General features: G+C 41.0%; 1 protein-coding gene across 1 annotated transcript in view; it reads right to left on the bottom strand.

Annotated features, from left to right (window-relative positions):
• The window catches only part of LOC145414405 (uncharacterized), a 178,713-nt gene extending 152,602 nt beyond the window's left edge, over positions 1-26,111 (bottom strand). The window contains exons 1-2 of the mRNA XM_080283941.1: positions 25,865-26,111; positions 16,912-17,078 (exon numbers count right to left, since the gene is read on the bottom strand). Coding sequence (XP_080140067.1) covers positions 16,912-17,078; positions 25,865-26,111 — 414 coding nt within the window. The remainder of the gene's footprint in view (positions 1-16,911; positions 17,079-25,864) is intronic.
• Between the last annotated feature and the right edge of the window lie 312 nt (positions 26,112-26,423).

The following is a 26,423-nucleotide window of genomic DNA, read 5'->3' on the forward strand; positions in this document are numbered from 1 at the left end:
TGGTTGTAAAGTTCGCTGTCAGTGCTTGTGGGCTGCGCTGGTAAACGATGAATTAACCCAAGTACTATTATGCCAGGGGACCAATTTTTATTTTGGAGATCAAAACTATCGATTTTATCGATAGATGGCTTAAGAATTATGACGGGATATAGTACTACTTTAATGTGTAATAGTACACTGCCCCCTGCTCTACTGTTTCTCTCACTACTAAAAATGTTGTAACATTGTATGATGTACTTTGGTGATAAAAAAGAAAAATCTTTCAGGGTGAGCCATGATTCTTTTATGCCTATTACATGGAAATCTTCAGCAGAAACGTAAGCCTCAACATCAGAATATTTATTCCGCAAACTAAGCACATTCACGAGAAGGGGAGGATGAATAGAGAGGATAGACGAGAGGGATAGGAGAGGGAAAAGATGGACGATGGAGATCGAAGGGAAGATGGAGAGGGATGGGATGGATAAGAAGAGAGAGAAGGAAAGGAAGAGGGTGGGAGGTTGGGTGGGTCGAAGGGTATAGGAAGAGATGAAAGAAATGAGTGTAGGGGAATAGGAGAGAGAGAGAGAGAGAGAGAGAGAGAGAGAGAGAGAGAGAGAGAGAGAGAGAGAGAGAGAGAGAGAGACAGACAGACAGACAGAGGGGGAGGGGGGATGGGAGGGAGTGGGAAGGGAAAGAAGAACAGAAAAGGGAAGGAAAATAGGAGAAAAGGATAAAGGGAAGAGAAAGAATGAGAAAGAATGGGGAGGTAGTAATGTTTCAGTAGGAAACGGATGGCAGAGATAGGAGGGGGAAAAAGGGAGGGAAGAAAAGGGAAGAGAAATCCACAGAGAAATAAAGAGAAAGAGAGAAAAAGGAAAAGAGAGAAGGATAGAGGAAAGAAGCGATGAAAGCTAGGGAGAGAGAAGAGGACACGGACACATAAAGACAGGGAAATGAGAAGAAAGAAGGCAAAAGGGGAGAAAAATGAAAAGGAAAGAAAAGGGAAGAGGGAAGAGAAATAAAGCGTGAAGGGAAAGGAAAAGAAGGAAAGAAAAGTAAATGGGGAAGAAAAGGGCTAAGAGGAGGAGAAGAGAGGGGAAAAGGAAAAGAGAGAAGAAGGAAGGGAACCTTAGGAGAGAGAGAGAGAGAGAGAGAGAGAGAGAGAGAGAGAGAGAGAGAGAGACGCCAAAAACGAAAATGATTTACCATTTACAGACATGCGTTACTATTTACTGATTTTTTATATATTTTTTCATTTATTTACTTGTTTTTAATGTCTTTCCATGTTTAAGTGTTGTATTTCTACCCATCATATTTAATGATACTTTCATCGTTTTCTTTCACACCTACGCTACATTTTTCTCAGCTTGGCCAAAAACTGCGATCTCTCCATTTTAAATACTGAACTGTAAGAATAGATTAACACTCGAATATAATGCTAACCACGAGGAAGTGCTGTGAAGAGTATGTCGAAACACAGTACTGTCTTTTTCTGCATCTTGGACACGTCAAAAAAGCTGCACAATAACGAAAATTTGGGCCAAGTTAGAGTAAAAAGAGCAGAATTAATTTACGTTTTACCTTTCCACTGTCGGTGGTAGGCGGTGGCGATCATCATCCACTTACATGATGTAGTGCTGTCTACTCCTTCCTTCATCTTTAACATTCTTTTTCTCTCTCTGTCCTCCTCTCATCCTATTTCTCCAAGTCCATCCCGTCACTCTTACTACTCTTTCCACTTCAGGTGGATCTAAATTGAGGAAGAAGCCTATGAGTTTCTTCTAAACCAAGAACCATCTGCAACGGTGGGTGATAACTATGCAGCCAAGTAACTGGGTGATGTGGAGCCTACCATGGTGCTCTTAATAACTCGGTGGAGGGACGTAAATGCGGCATCCATCCGGGAACCAAACAGTGTAAACCAGACGGAAACTTCAGTTCACTGTACGAGACGGCCTTGCTGGGGCAGTTACTTGCCTGCGGATGATGGGTCTGCTCGGCCAGACATATCGGAGTTACTCAACAGCAACAACAATGCCCCTCCTACTGTTATCCTGGCTCACGCAACACACAAACCAAAGGGTAAGTCCAAGTGGCTTAGGGATCCTTTGCTACACATCTTCCTTAGCTAGCTAATCCGCCTATTACACCTCATGATCCCCTTGCCTGATATTAATGGAACGATGGCAACAGTAAAGCGACATACCTAACCAACAAGAGAATGTCAAGGTGCCATGCGCAAAATGTATCGTTCAGGAAGGAATCACACCTGCCTGTACAGTATATTCACACCTGCCTGTACAGTATATTCACACCTGCCTCTACAGTATATTCACACCTGCCTGTACAGTATATTCACACCTGCCTCTACAGTATATTCACACCTGCCTGTACAGTATATTCACACCTGCCTCTACAGTATATTCACACCTGCCTCTACAGTATATTCACACCTGCCTCTACAGTATATTCACACCTGCCTGTACAGTATATTCACACCTGCCTCTACAGTATATTCACACCTGCCTCTACAGTATATTCACACCTGCCTCTACAGTATATTCACACCTGCCTCTACAGTATATTCACACCTGCCTCTACAGTATATTCACACCTGCCTCTACAGTATATTCACATTTGTCTCTTCAGTATATTCAAACCTGCCTCTACAGTATATTCACACCTACTTCTACAGTGTATTCACGCTCGCCTCTTATATTAACACTTACCTCTATAGTACTCGTATACTCACACTTACCTCTATAGCATAATCATACTTACCTGTACAGTATATTTACACCTACTTCTACGGTATATTCATACTTAACTCTATATCAACACTTACTTCTACAGTTTATTAACACTTACCTCTTCAGTATAGTCACACCTGTCTCTATATGAACACTTACCTTTACAATATATTCACACTTACCTCCATATTAACACTTACCTTTACAATATATTCACACTTACCTCCATATTAACACTTACCTTTACAATATATTCACACTTACCTCCATATTAACACTTACCTCTACAATATATTCACACTTACCTCCATATTAACACTTACCTTTACAATATACTCACACTTACCTCCATATTAACACTTACCTTTACAATATATTCACACCTCTCTATATTAACACTTACCTCTATAGTATATTCACACCTGTCTCTATATTAACACTTACCTCTACAATATATTCACACATGTCTCTATGTTAACACTTACCTCTGCAGTATATTCATTCTAAGTGACATTGTAGGTTTCGTAACACCTTTCACTTAGCGATTTGTTTTGCAACTTTCACTTCAGCATCCTTTTGTTTGTCTTTGATGTATACTGTGTCTATATAAAAACGATGTAAGCGGCACGGAGGAGATACTGTTCGGGTGTTATATACAAAACAAATCGCTAATGAGAAGTACTACGCAGGCGCCTCACCGTCACACCTGCATCGCGCCGGTACTTTGAGTCACCTTGTCTTTGGGGCATATTCTAGGCGGCAGAGCAGGAGCCTTCGTAGCACCTCTTCCTTAGCAATTTATGCTAGCATATTAACACTCAAGAGCGAGTGGTACAGTTGCTTCGTTGGTTTGCTCGGTGTGTGCGTGTTTGTCTGTGTTTCTATCTGTCTGGACATTGCAACTCAAATAGTTTTGATCCAATTTTAATTTAAACTCGGTGGAAGGATTAGGAGTCATCCAACGAGGCGTCATGTTGTTTCTGAAACTAGTAGATTAAAGGTGAAAGTCAAATGGCAATGTCATCTTTAACAGTTTTTATTCGATTGAGATCAAACTCAACAGATATGGTTGAGGGTAACAAATGGATGGAAAGATTCAACTTCCAGGGCAATCCGTCACGCATCATGGTCACAGGTCAGTGTCAAAAGGATTTACATTACTATACAAAACTTTTCTGTTAGTGTTGGACCAAACTTGGTGGAAATGCTGAAGGTCAAATAAGGATGAAGACATTCATTTAAGATAAAAATAAGTAAATAGTCTAGGTCACAGGGTAAGATCAGCTCTGTTATTGTCTGATTTGAATTAAACTTGGTGGAAGGGCTGAGGGTCAGGCACGAATGAAGTAATTTGATTTTGAGAATCGGTTGACACCAAAGGTCAAAGGAAAAAGTTAAATGTTCTGTCACTGACCAGTGGTAGGGCGTGGGTGTTACACACTTTGCAGGCACCGTGTGCATTTTACATTCTCTTCTGTGCTACTCACATTTTGTACATTACATTCTCTTGTACACTTTATATTCTCGTGTACATTTTACATTCTCTTGTGCACTTTGCATTTTCTGATACACTTTACATTCTCTTGTACAGCTTATTCTCTTGTACAATTCACAATCTCCTTTACACTTTGCATTCTCGTGTACACTTTACATTCTCATGTAAAATTTACGTTCTTGTACACATTGCATTCTCTTGTAACTTTACATTCTCCTGAACACTTTTTACAACTCTTTAGTATGGGTAGTGTTTCTATCAATAATAAATAATGAATATTAATGTGCCATAAACTAAGATAAACCAGTATGAAAGGTGTAGAGAGCCTCATAGACGACAAGTCTACGGGACTGTAGTGCCCGTCACATTGCACTCTCACACATTCACATTCAGGACTATGGGTTTATGACGCAGTTTTACACCCGGGGACAAAAGTTTGTCTTAATATTTCACCTTTTCTTTTTGTTTCCCTTCCCTCTGCTAGATGATTCCCAGAGTGAGAGGCCTGTTTTTTTTTTTTTTTTTTTTTTTTTTTTTTTTTGCTATCGACCATTGAGGCCAAAGCTCCTGGTCATTAAGGCCGTATATATATATATATATATATATATATATATATATATATATATATATATATATATATATATATATATATATATATATATATATACGGTGGGGGGGACACAATCTGGCCGCACTATGGGGTGGTACTACTACTCTGCGGCCAGGTTGTGTTAGGAAGAATACTGCCACACCGTATTCCCTGCGTGTCGTAAAAGGCGACTAAAAGGGGCGGGGTGAGAGGACTAGGAGCCCCCTCCTCTGTTTTTTAGTTCCTAAAAAGAGACAGGCCAGAGAAAGGGATGGGGGATGGAGTTATCCCCGTACCCTGAAGATTGGGTCTATGAATGTGCGTGGATGTAGTACAGTTGAGGCTAAAAGGGAGGAGATTGGAAGAATGTTTGTGAGAAGAAAGTTGGATGTGTTAGCTTTGAGTGAAACGAAGATGAAAGGGAAGGGTGAGTCTATGTTTGGAAGTGTGAATGGAAGATTGTCAGGTGTTGATAGAGGAAGGGCAAGAGAAGGTGTGGCCTTGTTAGTGAGTCCGGAAGTACAGCAGTGTGTGATTGAATGGAAGGAGGTGTCATCGAGACTGATGTGGGTGAAAGCGAAATTTGAACGTGAGTTGTGGGTGTTTGTGAGTGCATATGGGCCTGGTAGTGAAAGGGATGAAGAAGAAAGGGAGTCTTTCTGGAATGATGTTGATGAGTGTCTGCAGAGTTTTGGAGCGAATGTGAATGTGGTAATGATGGGAGATCTGAATGCTAGAGTGGGAAATGTAGCAGTTGTAGGTGTAGTTGGTATGCATGGTGTGCCTGGAAGAAATGAAAATGGGAAACGAATGATAGCGATGTGTGTTGAGCGAGAGATGGTGATTGGAAATACGCTGTTTGAGAAGAAAGATATTTATAAGTATACATGGGTGAGACAGGAGGGTGGAAGGGTTGTTGATAGAGCTTTGATGGACTATGTGGTTGTGTCTAGGAATGTAATAGGAAGATTGTTGGATGTGCGAGTTCTGAGAGGGGAGGGTGGAGGTATGTCTGACCACTACCTGGTGGAGGGAAAGTTAAGAGTAGGTAAGAGATGGGTGAGAGCTAGGAGGGTTAGGTGTGGCAGGGAGGTTTTGAAAGTGAGTGAGTTGGATAAAAGAGAGAAAAAGATAGAGCATCAGGAGAAATTGAAAGATGAGTGGAACGCAGTGAAAGATCAGGAAAATGGCAGTGTGGAGGAGGAATGGCAGTTGTTTAAGAGTGCTGTGGTGGGGCATGCAGAAGAGGTGTGTGGTGTGAGACGTGTGGGTGGTGGTGTAAGAAAAGGAAGTGAATGGTGGTGCGAGGAAGTAAGTATGGCTGTGGCTGAGAAGAGACGTGCATATGAAGTGTGGCTGCAGAGGAAGGATGAGATGTCATATGAAAGGTATAAGGAAAAAGAGGAATAGGGCGAGAAGGGCTGTGCGTGATGCTAAAGTGGCGGCAGATGAGAGGTGGGGTAGGTGGCTTATAGAGAATTTTCAACAGAATAAGAAAATGTTTTGGAAGGAGGTGAAAAGGGTGCGAAAGGGAGAGTCTGGGAAGGAAGAACGAGTAAAAGCAGAGGATGGAAGGATTTTAATTGAGATGGATGCAGTAAGGAAGAGATGGGCAGAGTATTTTGAAAGATTGTTAAATGTAGAGGAGGAAAGGGTGGCTGAGATTGTGGCAGATGGAAGGGTGCAAGGAATAAATGTGTTGGGAGAGGTGAATGATTCTTTGATCACGAAGGAGGAAGTGGAGAAGGCAGGAAAGGAGATGAAAACAGGGAAAGCTGCTGGTATGGATGGGTGTGCTGTGGAATGCCTGAAGGGTGGTGGAGTGACCATTGTTGACTGGTTAGTAAGATTGTTCAATGTGTGCTTTGAGAAAGGTATGGTGCCAATTGCCTGAGCAAGTGCTTATGTGGTCCCGTTGTATAAAGGCAAGGGTGATAAGTATGAATGTACTAGCTTTTAGGGGTATAAGTCTGTTGAGTGTTGTAGGTAAGGTTTATGGTAGAGTGTTAATTATGAGAGTTAGATAGGGTACAGAGGGAGTGATTGGTGAAGAGCAGTGTGGCTTCAGGAGAGGGAGGGGATGCGTGGATCAGGTGTTTGCTGTGAGACAAGTGTGTGAAAAGTATTTAGCGAAAGGCAAGGATGTGTTTTGGGCATTCATGGATTTAGAGAAAGCGTATGATAGAATTGATAGGGAGGCCTTGTGGACTGTTTTAAGATTGTATGGACTTGATGGTAGGTTACTAAAAGGGGTGAAAAGTTTTTATGTAAAGAGTAGAGCATGTGTAAGAGTGGGAAATGCTGTGAGTGACTGGTTTCCTGTGAGAGTGGGGCTGCGACAGGGATGTGTGATGTCGCCTTGGTTGTTTAATATTTACATGGATGGTGTTGTAAGGGAGGTGAATGCAAGAGTTTTAGGTGGAGGTCTGAGTCTGGTGAATGTTGATGGTGGAGAGTGAAATCTGAAGCAGCTGCTGTTTGCAGATGATACTGCACTGGTGGCTGATTCAGAGGAGAGATTGAGACAGTTGGTAGAGGAGTTTGGAAGGGTGTGTGAAAGGAGGAAATTGAAAGTAAATGAGAATAAGAGTAAAGTGATGAAGTGTACGAGGTTGGTAGATGGTAGGGGGATGAATATAGCTTCGAATGGCGAGTTGCTTGAGGAGGTAGAGTGTTTTAAATATCTAGGGTCACATGTTGCTGTGGATGGAAGAATAGATGCAGAAGTGAAGTTCAGAATAAATGAAGTAGGAAAGGTGGTGGGAGGAATGAAAAAAGTGTTTAGATGTCGTTCGCTTAAAATGGATGTAAAGAGAAGGTTGTATGAGGGTGTTGTGGTACCGACTGCATTATATGGGGCTGAAACATGGAATATGGGTGTAGCAGAGAGGAAAAGTTTGAATGTAATGGAGATGAGGTGTCTGAGGAGTATGTGTGGAGTGACGCGTATGGATCGGGTGCGAAATGATGAAGTGCGAAGGAGAACTGGAGTTGTTCGGGAGATGGCTGGTAGAGTTGAGCAGAGGGTGTTGTGATGGTTTGGGCATATGGAGAGAATGGATAATGAGCGATTGGTGAAAAAGATAACTAGATCTGATATGAGAGGTGTAAGGCTGACAGGAAGACCACGAATAGGATGGATGGACAGTGTGAAGAGAGTACTGGATGCGAGAGAGATGTCTGTTGAGCAAGGAAGAGTGGCTGTGCGTGACAGAAATAAATGGAGAGAAATTGTGAATGAATAAGTGATGACGCAGCCCTGAGGGGATATTCTCCCGTATTTGGTCTGATCAGCTAGTCAGGTCAGGTGCGGGTAAGGGGATGGGTCTGTTATGATGTGGCAGGGGTAAACCAGCTCTGCTGTCAGGCCCTGCTGCAGATGTTACTGATTGCATTGCGCAGTTGACCCTTGTGCGGTGTGGTGCGATGAGGATCTGTCCGTTCTTCCCTTGGGGCTAAGATGCGAATGAATGTGTTTGAATGGACGAGTAAATGGGGAGTGTGTCGTCCTGTCTCGGCTACCTCCCTTTCCTTGGGGGAAGCAGCCTAGGTATATAGATAGATAGACATATAATCATATATAGATATATATACAAACATATATATACATACATACACACACACACTTCCATGCATATATACAGACACACTTTCATGCACACGTATATATATATATATATATATATATATATATATATATATATATATATATATATATATATATATATATATATATATATGTATAATAATTTTTATTTCATTTTTTCGTATTTTGTATTTTTTTATTTTTTCTTGGTTTTATATTTTTTAGACCTTATAAAGAAAAACCTAATCTAAAGAGCCTAAAACTAATCACCTAACAGACAAATCGCTAACCTATACTAAATCCTACAGAGACAAATAGCTACACCTACACTAATGGTAAACATACAGTACCTCGACTAACAGAACACCATCGACTGCGGACATGTAATGCCTTTCTACATTACATACCTGCACTCATCACCTGCTGACTGTTAGTCGAGGCACAACCTAATATAGGGGACATCAATATATGGAAGGGAACTAGACGAGTCAGGAACAATTCACTATACGTCAGCTGTCGGCCCTAATTAGGACAACTTAATCAAGATGATATAATGGATTTACATAATACGTACAAAAAGGGAAGAACCTCTCCCAGCAGACCACCATCGACTGCAAGTGCCCAATACCTTTCTATATTGCACACTTGCACTCATCAGCTGGTGACTGTCAGTCGAGGAACGGTGTTTAATGTAGGGGACATCAATATTAGAAATAGATCAGTGGGAGGAGGAACTATTTCAAATATGTCAACTGTCAACCCTAATTAATAGTACAATTTATGCATATCTACAATCGATAAAAACCAAAACCATATAGTAAAAAAGTCACATCACTCTGATCAGTCTGGTCTCACTCAAGAAAGCCATCAATTTATCAGTCATAACAATGTCCCCATCACCCAGGATGGTGGAAAGGGTGAAGGGGACGTCTGCTGCGCTGCAGTAAATTATAAATGAAGCGCGTTCATGAATAAATCGCCTACAGTGCAGGATGATATGACTGATAGATAACACCGTATCACAGATGTCACAGTGCGGTGGGAATCGTCTTTCCATATAATGTTTCATGTGCGTTAACATGGTGGCATTAAGCTGTAATCGAGCCAACACTTTTTCTTCCAGGCGACTGGGACGGTTGGCAGTGTCCCAGTCGCCCAGTCACGACTTACACGTTCGAATATTTAGTCTGATCCACTGACCTTGCCACAGAAGATTTATTGATTTCTTTCCGAGAGAGAGACTCGACTGTAGATCACAAGGAACGTCCCAAGTCTCCTCGAGCTCTACAGCCGACTTTGCAAGTAAGTCAGCCTGCTCATTGCCGTAGATACGACAATGACCAGGCACTCAGATCAGCGTGAATGACTTGTTGCATGAATGCAACTTATTAACAATGCGGCCCTGGATCTCGTGAGAGTCCGTAGTACAAGATGCAATTGCCTGAAGGGCTGATTTTGAATCCGAAAATATGACAAATGAGTCATGCCTAGAATTGAGAGTATAGTCTATGGCTTGGTCAATAGCAAAAAGTTCAGAGGTAAACACAGATGTATGAGTCGGCAACCAATACCTGAGGGCACATTCAGTCGACCACACACTTGCACCCACACATTCACTCGACTTGCAGCCGAAGGCGTACAAGTGGTGGGAACCCAAGTGAAGAATGATGATATTACGAAACAATTGGTGAACCTCAGCCCCCGGCGCCTTGGTCTTAGGTGCTGGGAGCCATGTTACATCAACAGTAAAGCCAGGTGGCTCCCAAGGCGCTATATTTTTAATCAGCAACTTGTTACAGTCACTGAGGTCCACATCAAGCTCCTGAGTCACTAAGTGGAGGCAAACGGCAAGTGACCGACGCACCTCCCGCATAAGGTGGTGGTATTGACGCAGGGGGGTACAGGCCACATTACCGATATTACTTTTCCTAAGTGTTCGTCGTCCAATGGACAAAGCCAGGTGGTCACGGCGAACACGGAGGGGAGGCACATTCGCCACCACTTCCATACGAGCTACACGGGTACCCCGGACGGCTCCAAGATACATTCGCAAACATTTATTCTGCAACACATCCAATCCTTTCAGCGCGGCATCGGATGCCAAGCCATGCACCTGTGCGCCATAGTCTAGCATCGATCGAATAAGGGACTTATACACCATTAATAAAGATTTTCTGTCGGCACCCCATGTGGTACCCGCTAGGTGCTTGAGGACATTTAACGGTTTATCACAGTGAGCAAGCAAATTATTAACATGAATTTTGAAGTTCAAACGACGATTAAAATCCAAAATCTTTACAGAATTTTAAAAAGGTACTGCCTGATTATCCAAAGTTAAGCACAAATTAGGTACGTTATGAGTTATAAAAACTACAGCGGCACATTTAGGGACGGAAAACTTAAATCCCCACTGCAAGGCCCATTGGTGGACGGAGTCAAGGGCTGCTTGAATCCACCCAGCCGAAAATTATGCATTACGGGAAGAGTGCCATATTGCACAATCGTCAGCATAGAACGAGTATTTAAGATTCCTCGGGATGGGAGCTGATGACAGAATATCCTTGATCATAATGTTAAATAAGGTGGGACTAAGCACACTTCTTTGTGGCACCCTGTTATCCTGGATAAATATATCCGATGTTACGTTATGGGGCAATTTGACAGAGAAAGTCCTGTCCATTAAGAAACTTGAAATAGAAATAGGCAAATTTCTTCTTAAACCACAAACATATAGCTTCATTAGTATACCGTGTCGCCATGTCATGTCATAGGCCTTATGGATGTCCAAGAACACCCCTATCATGAATTCTTTATTGGCAAATGCCTCTGAAATACAGTGCTCCAAATTCATTAAATGATCTAGTGAATTTCTGTATTTACGGAAGCCACATTGTTGATCATTTAACAAATTCTTCGACTCTAAAACAAAAAGAAGCCTATTGTTTACCATTCGTTCCATGACCTTACATAGACAAGAAGTCAACACAATAGGACGAAATGAAGTGGGATTCATAAGATGACCAGCCTCTTTGGGTATCGGTATGACGTGCGCAAAGTGCCATGAGTTTGGGAACGTTTGAGACGCCCAAATCTCATTGTACAATGCTAACATCTTAATCAGGTTGTCCTGATTAAGATGCTGGATGTACGTGATTGTGTCTGGTCCAGGGCTGGTGTCCTTACAGGATTTAAGGGCAAGGAGCAGTTCATTTAGCGTAAACTCTTAGTTGTACAGGAAGTCTACGTCTTATGTGGCAAAGTCTTTGATCTGTAGCTCAGCCATGCATTTATGATGTTGAAAACGGGATCATAATTGGCTGAGCTACTTACATGAGAAAAACTCCTGGCGAGGATGTTAGCAACGTCCACGGGCTCGTCATAGATGGTGTTGTTCACCTGCACGGTGGTGACAGGGAAGTATGGGCCTTTATTATTTAATATTCTTTTGGTGGACCAGACTTTACTTAATGGTGTAGTATGAGTCACTGTGGACACAAAGGACCACCAGGAGTCACGTTTGGCCCTTCTTATTATTCTCCTTGCCTCAGCCCGTGCCTGTTTGTATGCAATAAAATTTTCCTCAGTGGGCTGATTATCAAAAATCCTGTATCTCCTATTGCGTTTCCTTAATGCTTGTCGGCAATCCGGCGTCCACCAATGTGCTCTATGCTTTGCATGAACTGTAGAAGTCTTGGGAATAGCAGCCTCAGCTGCATATAATATGGATTTGGTTAAATTTTCGACCTTAACATCCATGGTCTCCCCAGATATATCTAAATTTGCGATCCTTGAGAAGGATCCCCAATCTGCTTTCTTATAGTTAAATTTTGGAGGTGGAGGGTCCGAAATGATGTCATGTGTATAAGAAAGACAGATGGGTAAATGATCACTTCCCAAGGAGTCGTCATAAGGGTCCCAAGAAAAATCTTGATGTATACCAGGGGAGGCCAAAGATAAGTCAATGGCCGATAAGTTACCAGTATGATCATCTACACGAGTCGCTCTACCATCATTCAGAAGACAGAGGTTGGACTGTAATATTAGGTCGGCTATTTGTTCCCCACGACCATCGATCCTCAAGCTACCCCATTGATAGTGATGGGCGTTAAAGTCGCCCAACACTAACTTATTTCCAGGAAGATGTTCAAATAGTGAATTTAAAGCATCACTATCAATGAGGCCATGTGGAGGACAGTACTGAGAGCAAATAGACAGATACGTGTTGTTAAATTTTACTCTGCACGTGACAGCTTCCAGAGTAGAATTTAGAATCACTTCCGTTTGTGGATGTGATTTGTGTGTGTATATGGCAACTCCGTGACCTTCATATCTTCTATATGAATGGTAGTGTTTTAACTGTGGAGGATCAGGATGATCCTCCAGGTGCGTCTCTTGTAAAAAAAATAACGTCTGGCCTGTGTATTGAAAGCAAGATTGCTATATTTTGTAACTTATTCCCATCGCCTCTACAATTCCATTAATACAGTGAATGCGGCGGTTTAAAATTTACGAGGGTGGCCAGTATGCTTGTTTTTTTTATGCTCCCTGTGACCAAGCAAATGGCTACCGGGGGACCTTTCCCGGTGCTTGCTCATGAAGACTTCCATATTTTCGTCAATAACAAGGCTCCCAGACTCCAAGGAGGAAGAGCTATTCTTTCTCTCCCTCACTGGACCAGGAACGGGAAGGACATGAGGACATGACTGTTTGGTGAGGGTGGTCAAATTAATCTTGCCAGGCTTGTCAGACTTCTGTTTTTGCGGCACTGACTGTGAAGGAGCAGCGGCAGCCTGAGAGTATGAAGGAGCAACAGGAATGTCTGTAAAAGGGTTGGAACGTACAGAAGGCTTGGACTGAGAGGTAGGGCGTGGGGCATGGGGAGCGAATATAAGGTCAGTCTGTGTCTCCACGGTGCACATCACAGGACGGGACACAACCGCCGATCCACAGGAGATATTAGGTTTGGGAGTTGCATGCAACTCCTTCACTTTCTTCCTAGCATCGTAAAAGGATATAACCTCCGTTGCTTTCACTGTGCAGACCTCTTTCTCCTCCTTCCACTTGAGACAAACCCGAGAGGTAGTGGGGTGAGCACCCCAGCAGTGAAAGCAACAGTCAGTCTCAGATGTAAGGTGGTCAGCAGAATGTCCTACAGCCGCGCACTGGCTACATACTACGTTAGATGATCGACAAGTCTTTTCATGATGTCCATAGATCTGACATTTTGCACAATGAAGGGGATTTGGGATGTATGGTCTGACACTGACAATTTCGTATCCAACTTTCACATTAGCTGGAAGAGATACTTTACCAAAAGTCAAGATAACGGTTGCGGTCTCCGTCCTCCTGCCTTCCGAGAATCTAGTAATACACCTCGCCTCTATTACATCTTGCTGAGCAAGTTCCTGTACAATTTCTTCCTCCTCCATAAGCACAAGATCCCTGCAGGTGATAACACCCTTGCAGGAATTCATGGAATGGGGGATCATTGTCTGGACATCATAACAGTGGAACTTGCTCAGTTTCAGCAAATCCATTACCTGGGCAGAATTTATCATCTTTACCAAGAGATCTCCACTTGCAAGATTTTTCACTTGTTCTACTCACCTGCACACCCACCAATCACCTTCTTGATGATGAAGGGATTGAGGCTGGGCAGGGGAGTAGAACCAACCGCATGGATCAAAACAAATGATGCATTTTACATTGATCTCCAGAGATCATGTCTGGGGCCGTTCAGTCGGGGGACAGTCCGTCTGTTGATCAGTCAGGGGTCGGTCAGGACTACCTCCCCCCCCTGAAGGAAGAGGAGGCAGCAGGGGTGTCCGCCATAGTTACCATTTCCCCCGTGAGGGGGAAGTGGGAAGAAAGAGAAGAATGAGCAAGGGACAGAGTACCCGGGGAAAACGCACCTAGGCTGAAATTACCCTCTCAAACCACTCTCGGGAGGATGCACCTGTGTATGTCTCACACCCCAGAGCGATCAGTGAGGGGTACACTCCAGAGGCGAGTAAGCAAAGGCAGTCTCAGGAAACAGATACAGACATCTACTATATCTCTAGCGTGGGTAAGGAGGAATATGAGAACTAGCTAACCTAACTTTACTAGGGAAAAATGCAAAAAAAAACTATTTCCGGTGGGGCAGCCCTAGAATCTGGAGGAGAGTTCAGCAGACGTCCGCTCTCTCTGCAACCATCATCAAAGTCCTCGCCTGGTATGTTTCTCTGGTCTTATATATCTGATTTTTTGAAATAATAGTTAGGGAGGAAAGTGACGAACATGCCCTAAGTGTGAAGTGGAATACTAGGCCACCTCTTGCCCATAAATATAACCATGACGGATAACAACTTAATTTTGCTAGGAGCACTTTCCTCGTGAGTTCCGACCTTCGAAATAAAAATATCAAATGGCACTGGTCTCTTCTAGATAGTTTATTCTGTCTTACGCCAGATAATTTATTTTGCTTTTGGAACCATTTAGTATTAGAAGGGATAAAAGAATAACGCTGAATCATACATTAGTTTCCTTTCTTGATTATTGGTCGACTCTCCTTCAATTGCCATGGCTGGAATTACGTGGTTCCCACAGGCACTTTTTTATGCGTTTTTACACAACGAATGGCACATCACTACTGGTACACCAACATCGCAACACCACACAGACTAACCCAACTAACGTCTTTTGTTCCTCTGATTTTCTCCTATCTCAACGACAGTAAGATAAGAGTAAAAGTAGATTTTTTTTTTTTCAATTTCCACTCAGTTAACGCCGGCATGCCACAAGGATGAGGTCTGGCCCCAACCCTATTCCTAATTCATATTTATGATCTCTTATATGTCACCCATAATCCCATCCATTCATATGCAGATGACTCAACACTCCACAGTTCATTCACACTTAAACACCCATTCACAGAGCTTAATATCTCTAACTCACAACTCCGTACAGCCATCACCATAAATCAAGATTTATCTAGGATCACTGAATGGGGACAAAGTAACCTTGTCTCAGTTAATGATAGTAAATCCAGATATGCACAGTTTACTGAAAGACAGATATTGCTAGATTCTGGTATTATCTTCAATACTGCTAATATTCCTATCTCCAAAAGTATTGAAATTTTAGATGTTTCACTTAACAATGTCCTTACCTGGACCTTTCATGCCAGATCACTTGCTAAAACCCCTTTAGAAAAAAAATCGGATTATTGTAGAGTTCGTAGCTTCTTCACTGACGTGCAGTTAGCTATTTTTTAAAAGAGTCATGTGCACTTTCAGCTGGAATATTGCTCATCCTTGTGGAATGGATGTGGAGGGATTGCATTATAACAATTTGATAAAATTCAGAACAAAACTGTTAGAATTATTAATAACCCTGCTATTATAAATAAACCACCTCCCCCAAAGGTAAGAAGGAATGTTGCCTCCCTTGTATTACTTTACAGATATTTTTATGGCCAATGCTCAGACGAAGTTGCATCCATTGTGCCACCTGTCCATGCCTTCCCTTGTGCTACACGGGCATTTGGTAGAGCTCAGGACTGGAAGTCACACTGCCATATTGAAGAACTTCCATCTATCAGAAATCTTTTATTCCCAGAACTGCATCTTTTCGGAACTCGCTTCCCCAGAGCTGTTTCCCTCCAAACTTCAACCTACAGCTGTTCAAGTCTAACTGTTACAGATTTTTAATGAATGGAAGACACCAGTAATCTGGTGTATGTATTATTTTTTTATTCATTTTTTTCCTTCCACTGTTCTGTTATAAAAAAAAAAATCTAATCTAACACAGCACAACACAACCCAGTCATATGCAACACAACACAACCCAGATTAAAACAGCCCACTCAGTACAACCTAATTCAGCTCAACACAACCATTCCAATCCAATCCAGTCCAGTCCAACCCATCTCAACCGAACCCAATCCAACCCAACCCAACTCAACCCAACCCAACTCAACTCAACCCAACTCAACTCAATCCAACTCAACTCAATCCAACTCAACCCAACTCAACTCAATCCAACTCAACCCAACTCAACTCAGTCCAACTCATCTCAACCCAACCCAACCCAACTCAACCCAGCCCAACCCAACTCAACCCAACCCAACTCAACCCAACCTAACCCGTCCCAACTCAACCCAACCCAACCCAACTCAACAAAACTTAATTCAGTCCAGCCCATCCCAACAAAGCTAAACAACCCAACCCAACAGAACCCATTCAAATCCAACACAATATAACAATACCAATCCAACCCAGTCTAACAAAAGCCAACACAACTCACTTAACACAATTCAGTCCAATCCAGTTCACCCAGCACATTCTGGCACTACACAACACATCACATTGCTTCCAAACCAAACCCACTCCAGCACAACCCATCCGAACACAAACCAATCCAACCCCCCAAAAAAAATACAGTCCAACCCAACTCAGAAACACAACACATCACATTTCATTAATACATCACAACACAGCCCAACACAGGCCAATATGCCAACACTCACCGCTCTTCCCTTGGGGTTAGCAACACGGCAGGGTAGTGTTGCCAACTGTCCAGCTATCACTGCCACCCGCGTCGACTGGTCTGGCAGGAGGTGAGGGCCGTTTCTAGGAGCATTGCGGCCCCTCCCACCACCATCAGCACGCCGCCAGTGAGTCTGATCCTTCCAGCCTGAGGGATGCAACGTACAATATTGAAGACTGTATTCCAGGAGAAGACTTGGACTTATAAAATTCCATTGTCAGGTTTTATGACCTTCTTACCACCACCATCATAAGAAAGCAGTATAGAGGCATACGTGCATGTGTGTATTAAGTAAAAGCTACATAAAACGCTGTATTGAACTTTGCCTTTGATGCACTATTGTTTAACAGCAAGCTGAGATGTTACCTGCATGACAGACACCGTCGCTGGATAGCGGGCAGAGGCAATCAGTCTATCAGCCCTCAATGTTCCTTACATATTGGCAATACAATATATAATGACTATAGACAACGATTATACAGTTACACTGGAAAAAAATAAAATTCGTATTATATTGATTAATACTGTGCTTCCTCTTTAGAGTAAAGATCCAGTACGCAAGGAGAGCAAGAAACCATCCTACAGTCAGTATGTTCCTTATAGCTGTTGCTCACCCTCTATTAAAACTAGAAATGTTAAGTAAGATAATCATTACGTAAAATACATGTCATATAATAATAATAATAATAATAATTGGTGGTAGGTGGAGGCGCTCACCATCCACTCACTCGATGTAGTGTTGCTCTCGGGTTTCTGCCCTTTCCTCTCTTCCTTCCTGCCTTCTTCTGTCTCTCTTTCTTTCATGCTTTCCTCTTCCTTCTAACTACGGGTGGCTTTACACTCCCTCTTCTGTCTTTCTTTCCTTCATTCTTTCCTCATCCTTCTGCCTACGGGTGACTACACTGAGTGACAAGCCTGTACACCAGGAAACTTCCTGTACACCAGGAAACCATTTACTGTACTATGCTGGGTGGTAACCATATAACCAAATTATGGCGCCTGGTGGTTTAATGGGTAATTAAGGCGCTCCAATCGGATTGATCCTGTGTAGGTTTATATCCAAAGGATGGTTGGGGTTTATTGCTCATGTAATGCCACCCACGGATGAGTGAGACTGGTCACTGTCATCTTAAAGGTCAAGACCAAATTGCCTAGCCCCGGGCTCCTATGCTTCTCAGGAGGCAACACAGGATTAGATGATGAATAAATGAATGATAAATAATACTAACACTGATACTAATGCTAATAATGATAGTAATGAATATGGACGGAAAACTGCTAAAATATGAGACTGGAAAATTTTTTTTTTCTACATTAGAGAATTTCCCGTTGATATTACATGAAACATTAGCCTAAAAAATACAGTAAAAAAAAAAAAAAAAAAAAAAAGAGAACGTACACACACAAAAAAAAAGGCCTTAAAATCTAAGCAATTAAAAATTAAAGAAACAACTGTTAATGTAAAAGAGAAAGGAAAACTAAAGTTAAAATGAGTGAAAATAAATCAATAAGAAACATACATAGAAAAGACTACCTAAAAGAATCAACACACACATGTATGCGTGTGAGCGCGCACTCACGCACGCACGGGTACATACCCCATACCCCGCAACCACAAACCAGACATTCCCCCCCCCACACACACATACACCCCCCGACACACACACACACACACACACACACACACACACACACACACACACACACACACACACACACACACACACACACACACTGGGGATACTTAAGTTGTATCAGTTTATGGGTCAAGCTCGTTTAGGCTAATTTAAGTGATGATCCAACATAGTAAAATAAATAGTAGCAAAAATGTGCAGCCTAAAGTAAGTAAACATCGATAAATCGGTGTCCAGGAATGTGCTGAGTTTCCTTGCAGTAGGAAGACAACTCCAAGGCGAGCAGAGGGCAGAGTGATGCAACAACTCTAAGCAGAGATTATCTTTTCTTTAAGATGGCTTCATATTTTAGAAAGATGCCTTTAGAAGGTGCTAAGAGAAGAGACAAAGGTAAAAAACAGGACGAAGATTTCTGCCCAGTACTGGCTGAAAAGGACACTAACGATACGTTAGTTGAAAAAGTAAATAGACTAGAACCATCTTTTGAAATGGATATCGACAAAATAAAGAATGAGCTAGGCAAGACAGAAGGAATTAATGAAGAATTAATAAAGGAAATAAACAGAAAAGCCACAACAGTAGAGGAACTATCAGCTGAGGTAAATTCATTGAGAACGAAGACTAGTGAAGTGGAATGTACAGTTGTCAACCATGAGAGAATTATGTATGATTTCAGGAATGATACGGAGATAATCAGGCAAGGAAGCAGACTGATAGACGAAAGTATTAGTACTGAAGAGAAGGTAACACAGGTAAATGAAATGGTGAGAAACTGCAAAGATGAGGTACAAACTACGTATGCTGATATGGTGAAAGTAAAGAATGAATTAGATACAAAGGTAAAAGAAAAAAAAAACGTAAGAAAGGATGTAAAAAAAAAAAGATTATTAAAAACAACCCAAAATTAGTCAGGGAAGTGTAGAGATTGACATTTCTATAGTAATCAGTGGCTTAGGTGAGAAAAAAAAATCTCAAGGGACAAAAAGGAGATGGAAAATATAACAAAGTTATTGACGCAAGTATCAGAGGATATGTGTGATAAAGATATAGAAGAACATAAAAGGCTAGAGAAATACGAAAGAAGTAAGTCAAGGTTTCTGAAAGTAACCTTCCAGAGTGCAAACACTGTAGAGGAAATATTAAAAAATGCCGACAAACTCATTAAGAAAAGGAATTTTAAAAAGTATGGATAAAAAGATGCCTAACTCGAGAGGAATTGGGAACACTATAGGAGATGAGGGAGGAAACAAAAACAAAGAATGAGGAAAGATCAAAGGAAGAGAAGAGTAACTTTTTTTGTACAAAGTGATTGGATTGCAGGTACGAAAGTGGTATATACATAACCAGCTGGGAATAAAAAGAAGGAAGGTAGTAGACTCAAGCTATAGCAAGTATGTAAACAAGATGATTAAGTTGATGTACTCAAATGTAGATAGAATGGTATCTAAATTATTGGAGATGAAAGACTATACCGAAGAAATGGAACCACACATTATTTGCCTTACTGAAACAAAATTAACACTATACCCTAAACATAGAGGAATACGATATATGGAGAAAATATAGGAATTTATAACAAGGAGGAAGAATTACAATATTAGCCAAGAAAAATCTACATATCAAAGAAATAAAACTAGATATACCCTCACAAGTAGAACTGATTGCAGTAGAGATCAACACATCTGATGGGAAAGTAACTGTGACTAATTTATACATGCCACCCAAAACAAACACCTGAGAAAGAGGCGAATATGAAGACATGACAGCGAGTACAATTCAGAGTTTAAAAGCATTACTACAAAGAATGGAAGAGAAATCTGAAAGAATTATATTAACCGGAAATTTCAGTAAAAATATAAAGTGGAATTCTCTAGATGTAAGAAGTCACGAATGCTGTTGGGATCAAAAGCTCCTGGATCTTGTGCAGGAGTTTTTTCTAACACAACATGCGAAGAAAAACATCAGAAAAAGAGGACTTAATGATCCATTAGTACTAGATCTTATATTTACTAGGCAAGAAAATGATATTGACAATATAATGTATCACCATCCATTCAGCAAAAGTGACCATGCGGTATTAAATTGGAAATTCAGGACTGCATATAACATTGTTAACAGCAATGAGAGTTACAAAAAGAGTTTAAACTATGAAAAGGCAACTACCATGACCTAAAGGAGTACTTCTTAGAAATAGATTGGGAAAAGGAGCTTACAGGACAAGATTTAAACGTTATAAATAGAAAATTCTGTGAATTTTATGAAGTAGGAATCCAAAATTTCATCCCTCAGCACAAAAAAAAAAAAATGAAAATAAAGAAATGGTTTAATACAGACTGTAAAAAATTAAAATAAATAAGGAACTTGCTGTTGAATACTGTAGATACAGAAGACACAATTGACGAAGACATTATAATAAAAGCAGTGGAAAACTTAAGCTATTTCACAGCTACATCCGAAGCAAAACCAAAGTTGAAGATAAAACACAGTCCGTTACAGTCGGTGGGATCATCTATACAAAAGAAAAAGATATTTGGAAAGCACTAAATAAATATATTCAGTTTTTACAGAAGAAAATAATTTTGAGAGAGATGATATGGGATACGCAATCCTACACGTATTCCCAGATATACAGATATCAGAAAAAGAAGTAGAGGAAGAGTTAAGTAAATTAGACAAAGGAAATGCAATGGTCCTGACGAAATTTCAGGTTGGGTGCTACATGAATGTGCAAAAGAGTTAGGTATACCCTATATTTAATAGTCAAGGAATTCTTGGGTCATGGTAAACTCCCTGATATTTTGAAGAAAGAAAACATTGTTCCTCTATTCAAGACAGGGAATAGACGGAATCCACTCAACTACCGACCAGTACCACAGACCAGTGTTGTAAGCTGATAAGAAAAGTTTAGGTAAACCATCAAGAAGAACACAGTATGATAATAGAAAGGAAGTTTGGTTTTAGAAATGAAAAATCATGTGTTTCTAATCTATTAAGCTACTATGATGGAGTTACAGAAACATTAGAGAGAGAGAAGGCTGGGTGGACATTATCTTTCTTGATTTCAAGAAAGCTTTTGATTGAATATTACACCAAAGACTTTTATGGAAACTGTACCATCAAGGTGGAATCTAAGGCAACCTGTAGAGTTGTATACAAGATTCTCTTAGAAATAGGAAAATGAGAACAGTACTAAGGGATAAGTGACTAGCGGAGTCCTACAGGGCTCAGTGCTGGCACAAATTATGTTTTTAGTACATACAAATGACACAGAGAGTAACACTGGAAATGGCAGCTATCTAAATACGTTTGCTGATGATGCAAAAATACAAAGGAAAATTACTAACATAGACTCTTGCAGAGAGCTACAAGAAGAATTAAATAAACTTCATGAATGGAGTAATAAATGGCAATGGAATGCAATGTGGACAAGTTTCATGTAATTAAGTTTGGTAAAAGTGGGAAAAGACCAGACTGGGATTATAAGTTAGGAAGTTCAGCCCTACACATATCAGAAACGGAGAAGGACCTAGTAGTTATTATCAGCAACAGACTATCTCCGGCTGACCACATCAGTGAGAAGGTACGGAACATATATACAATGCTTGCTAATATGAGATTAGCATTCACATATATAAATGAAGACATGCTGAGATATATAACATCGTTCATCAGACCAACCCTGGAGTATGCATCAGTAGTTTGGAATCCTCATCTCAAAAAACACATAGATAAGACTGAAAAAGTAGAAAGGGCCGCTACAAGATGGGTACCAGGCTTAAGGGATCTAAGTTACGAAGAAAGACTAGAAACAATTTAATCTAACAACACTACAGGAGAGAAGGAAAATAGGAGACATGATTATGCTATTAAATGCATCTCAGGGAAAGAGCAAATAGACATGAGTATATAATCTATGGGGAAGCATCTGCAAGCGGAAACTGCAAAAAACTACATAAAAGGAGAGGTGATAAAGACGTAAGGAAATTCAGTTTCCTACATAGGGTAATTGCTCAGTGGAATGGACTACTAAATGTAATGGTGTGTGCAAAAAAAAAAAAAAAAAAAAAATCATAAATTCAAGGATATGTATGATCAAAGTGCTTTAATGGACGAGACAGCACGAACTTGACTCATTCCTTCAAGATACAATTAAGTAAGAAAAATTAGGAAAGGGAAGAACTCACACATACGCACTCCCCATCACCTGCACACACACACACACACACACACACACACACACACACCATATGTACGTACACACATACCCCGCCACACACACTCACGCCAACCCCCCACACATTCGCACCACACTCCACACCTCCCCCCCACACACACCCCACACCTCACCCCCCCACACACAAACCCCCCACACACAAACCCCCCACACACCCACACCCACACACACACACACACACACACACACACACACACACACACACACACACACACACACGCACACACACACCACGACACCACCCCAAACACACACCCCATCCTAACTCCCACACACAATCCCACACTCACTCCCCCACATCCCCCACACACCCCACACCTCTCCACACACACTCCCCACACCTCCTACATACAAGCATGTCACCCCCCCCCACACGCACACCACATCCCTTGCACACAGCACTCCACACCCCACATACACGTGCACATATACACCCCTCACACATACACCCTACCCACTCACATTCCACACACACACACACACACACACACACACACACCATACAATCACACACCACACTTACAACCCCCTCACCCCCCACACACACTCCACACACCCCAAATACATCCCCACCCCCACAGACACATCCCCACTCCCCCCCACACACACCGCATCCCCCTCCACACACACACACCACATTCACCCACAAACACACCCCACACCCTGCACACACACACACACACACACACACACACACACACACACACACACACACACACACACACACACACACACACCGACCGACATCCCAACACACACCCCACAACTCCCTTTCACCTACACACCTCACGCAACCCCGACACACACCTCACACACCCACACACACACTCCCCACACACCATCACACCTCCCTGTCACCCACATACACACTCTTCATACACCCTCACATCCCCGAGACACACATCTTACACCCCCCCCACACACACCCCACACCCCACATCCCTCACACGCACCCCCCACACATACCACACATACGAACACCCCCACACACACACCTTGCACACACACCCAATCCCCCCCTCACACACACACACACACACACACACACACACACACACACACACACACACACACACACACACATCCTCCTCCACACACAGACACACATATATGAAAAAATAGGAGGAATATGCCATTTCCAGTGGAGTTCAGTTTGGTAGTAATGGTTTGTTGTCATCGTTGATAAAGTCGCAACCAGTTGAGTCTCAATTGGTAGGTGTAACTGGTCATTGTAATTGAGAGGAATAGTGTAACTGGTCATTGTAATTGAGAGGAATAGTTTGTTCTTGTTATGGTCGATTGAGTAGCATTCAGTTGATTCCAAATTGGTAGGTATAAGTGGTTTTGGCTGTTGGTCTTAATCTACTACAGAGCCAGGGGGGGATCCCGTGAGCACTCTCTGCCCGTCGACGGCCCTGGGATACTATTGTATCCGTAGCAGAATCAAATATTTCTCTTGTGAGGCTATTTATATCTCCTTTCAGGTGTTGGAAGGAGTTATAGTGACGGTGATACGTTTTCTTTAATGTCTTACGTAATTCTGTTTTGAAAAATCCCTGACTGAGGAATTTTCTTGTGATCTGTTTGATTCTTGCAGTAAAGTTTTCCAAATTTGTACTTGCCTTAGCGACCCGTAGCAACTGAGACATGTATACACCGCACGCTGGAACTCTAGGTATGTTTCCCGACAAATTTGGGTATGATATAATTTCAAAATTACAATAATCTCTTTTATCATAGAGTTTTGTTGATATAACTTTGTTTTCTATTTTTATATTAATTTCCAAATAGCTTGCTTGGTAGTGGTCGGTGTTTTCTTAAATTTAATACTAGTGCTTCCGGATATATTTGTTTTGTTCTTGCATTCATTTCTCCATCATTGTTTAAGGATAATAGATCATCAATGAATCGTCTAGTTTTGTTAAATTTCTTCGCTACTGAATATTGAACTTTTCACATTCGTTCCATCCACTTGAATTCATAACTATATAAGTACAGATTTGCCATGAATGGGGCTGGGTCTGTTCCTATGCACTGTTTGAAAACCATATTTCCACAAGTAAAAAGACAGCTTTCTACCAGGCAATTTGCCACATCTATTATCTGATCCTCTGAGAACATCAGATTTTTGCCATTTCTTTTATTTACCCAGTATCCTTTGTGTTCACCCCACTGCGATCAAATTCTTATTCAATCCTTTTGCACTGTCCATTCCAACTTCTTTTTTTTTATATCTTCGTGTTTGATCTTCGTGTATAACGTTGAAAAATTGTATGTTGCTACATTTCTTGCATTTCCTTTGTGGTTGATGGAAGCAATATCCTTTCTGCACATTTCTGAGTTATCACATATCCACATACGGTTGATTCCTGTATACAGATTTGGTTTATAACAATATCTTTCGTGCTACTTGTAAATCAATTTATAAATGTGTGATAGTTTCTTTGCCAGTGATTTTGTTGCACATACTCTGGAGGAAATTAGGAATCTGAATTTTACAGGGTTTTTATGCATTTTTACTATACTGTGTATGTATGGTAATTTTTTGTTATCATCTACCTCGATTCCGTGACTAGATGAGTATGATGACTGCTTTTCAACTATCGTACTCTCTTTACTACTAACTGTTGTATATGTTTCGGAGACTTGTTGATCTATCATGCCCAATTCTTGTAAATTTTTTTTTTATGTAATATACTTTACAGATGGTTGCTATATTATTATGTGCTTTGTCTACTGGGACCAAAACATACGACTCGTGCAAGTCTTCAAGATCCTTCAATGCTTCCTTATCTTTGAGTACTGGTTTTGGCATTCTCCATCTAGAATAGTACTTTTTGAGTTTGCAGATTTTTTCGTCAACTTTTTGCATGACTTTTACTTTCCATTCCGTCATAAAACACTCATTAAATTCTTCTAGTTTACACCATTCTGCAACACATTTTTTGACTGCGATGTTAAAATTTTCTCTCACTTGTTTCCAATTGATTCCTCTAGCTTCCCGATAATTCAATCCTTTTTTCAGTAATTTTCTAGTTTGATATTTTGTATTATGTCAAGGTTACCTGTTATTACATGCTGATGATGAACATCAATGAACACCGAATCGTAACTCTTGCTCTCATGATTTAGCGTTGGCCATTCTTTAACGTCTAATTCTTCAATAGTCTTTTCGTAGTTTAATAATCTTCTTCTTATAGTTGGACCGTACTGATATACGATCATTGGGGCTTCTTTATTTTTGAATCCAGTAGGAATGCTCTCTTTGATATATGAAGACTTGAAAAGTTTCTTCATTTCCAATTTTTCCATGCCTTTGTTGAAAATTGAATTTTACACTTTATTCTTGAGTTTTTTTTTTTTTTTTTTTTTTTGCTGTCTTCATTATGTTTTCTTTTCATGATTTTGTAGTTCCTAAGATCTTCAATTATTTCTAATATTCTTGAATATTTAGAGCTTCCATCCTCATTGTTTAATCTTGTGTTTTGCACTAGCATGAATAATTCGCCCAGTTTTTTTCGTTCTCAATTGTAGTATTGTTTTTTGGTAGTATCTTAATAGTTTATTCTCTGATAAGCTTATGATGTCTGTGACATTCTTCATAAATTCTGTTGTTCTGCTGTT

This window comes from Coenobita brevimanus, chromosome 99 (genome assembly GCF_032717465.1).
Source record: "Coenobita brevimanus isolate Jiangsu-jjx chromosome 99, ASM3271746v2, whole genome shotgun sequence".
In the NCBI taxonomy this organism is placed as follows: Eukaryota; Metazoa; Arthropoda; class Malacostraca; order Decapoda; family Coenobitidae; genus Coenobita; species Coenobita brevimanus.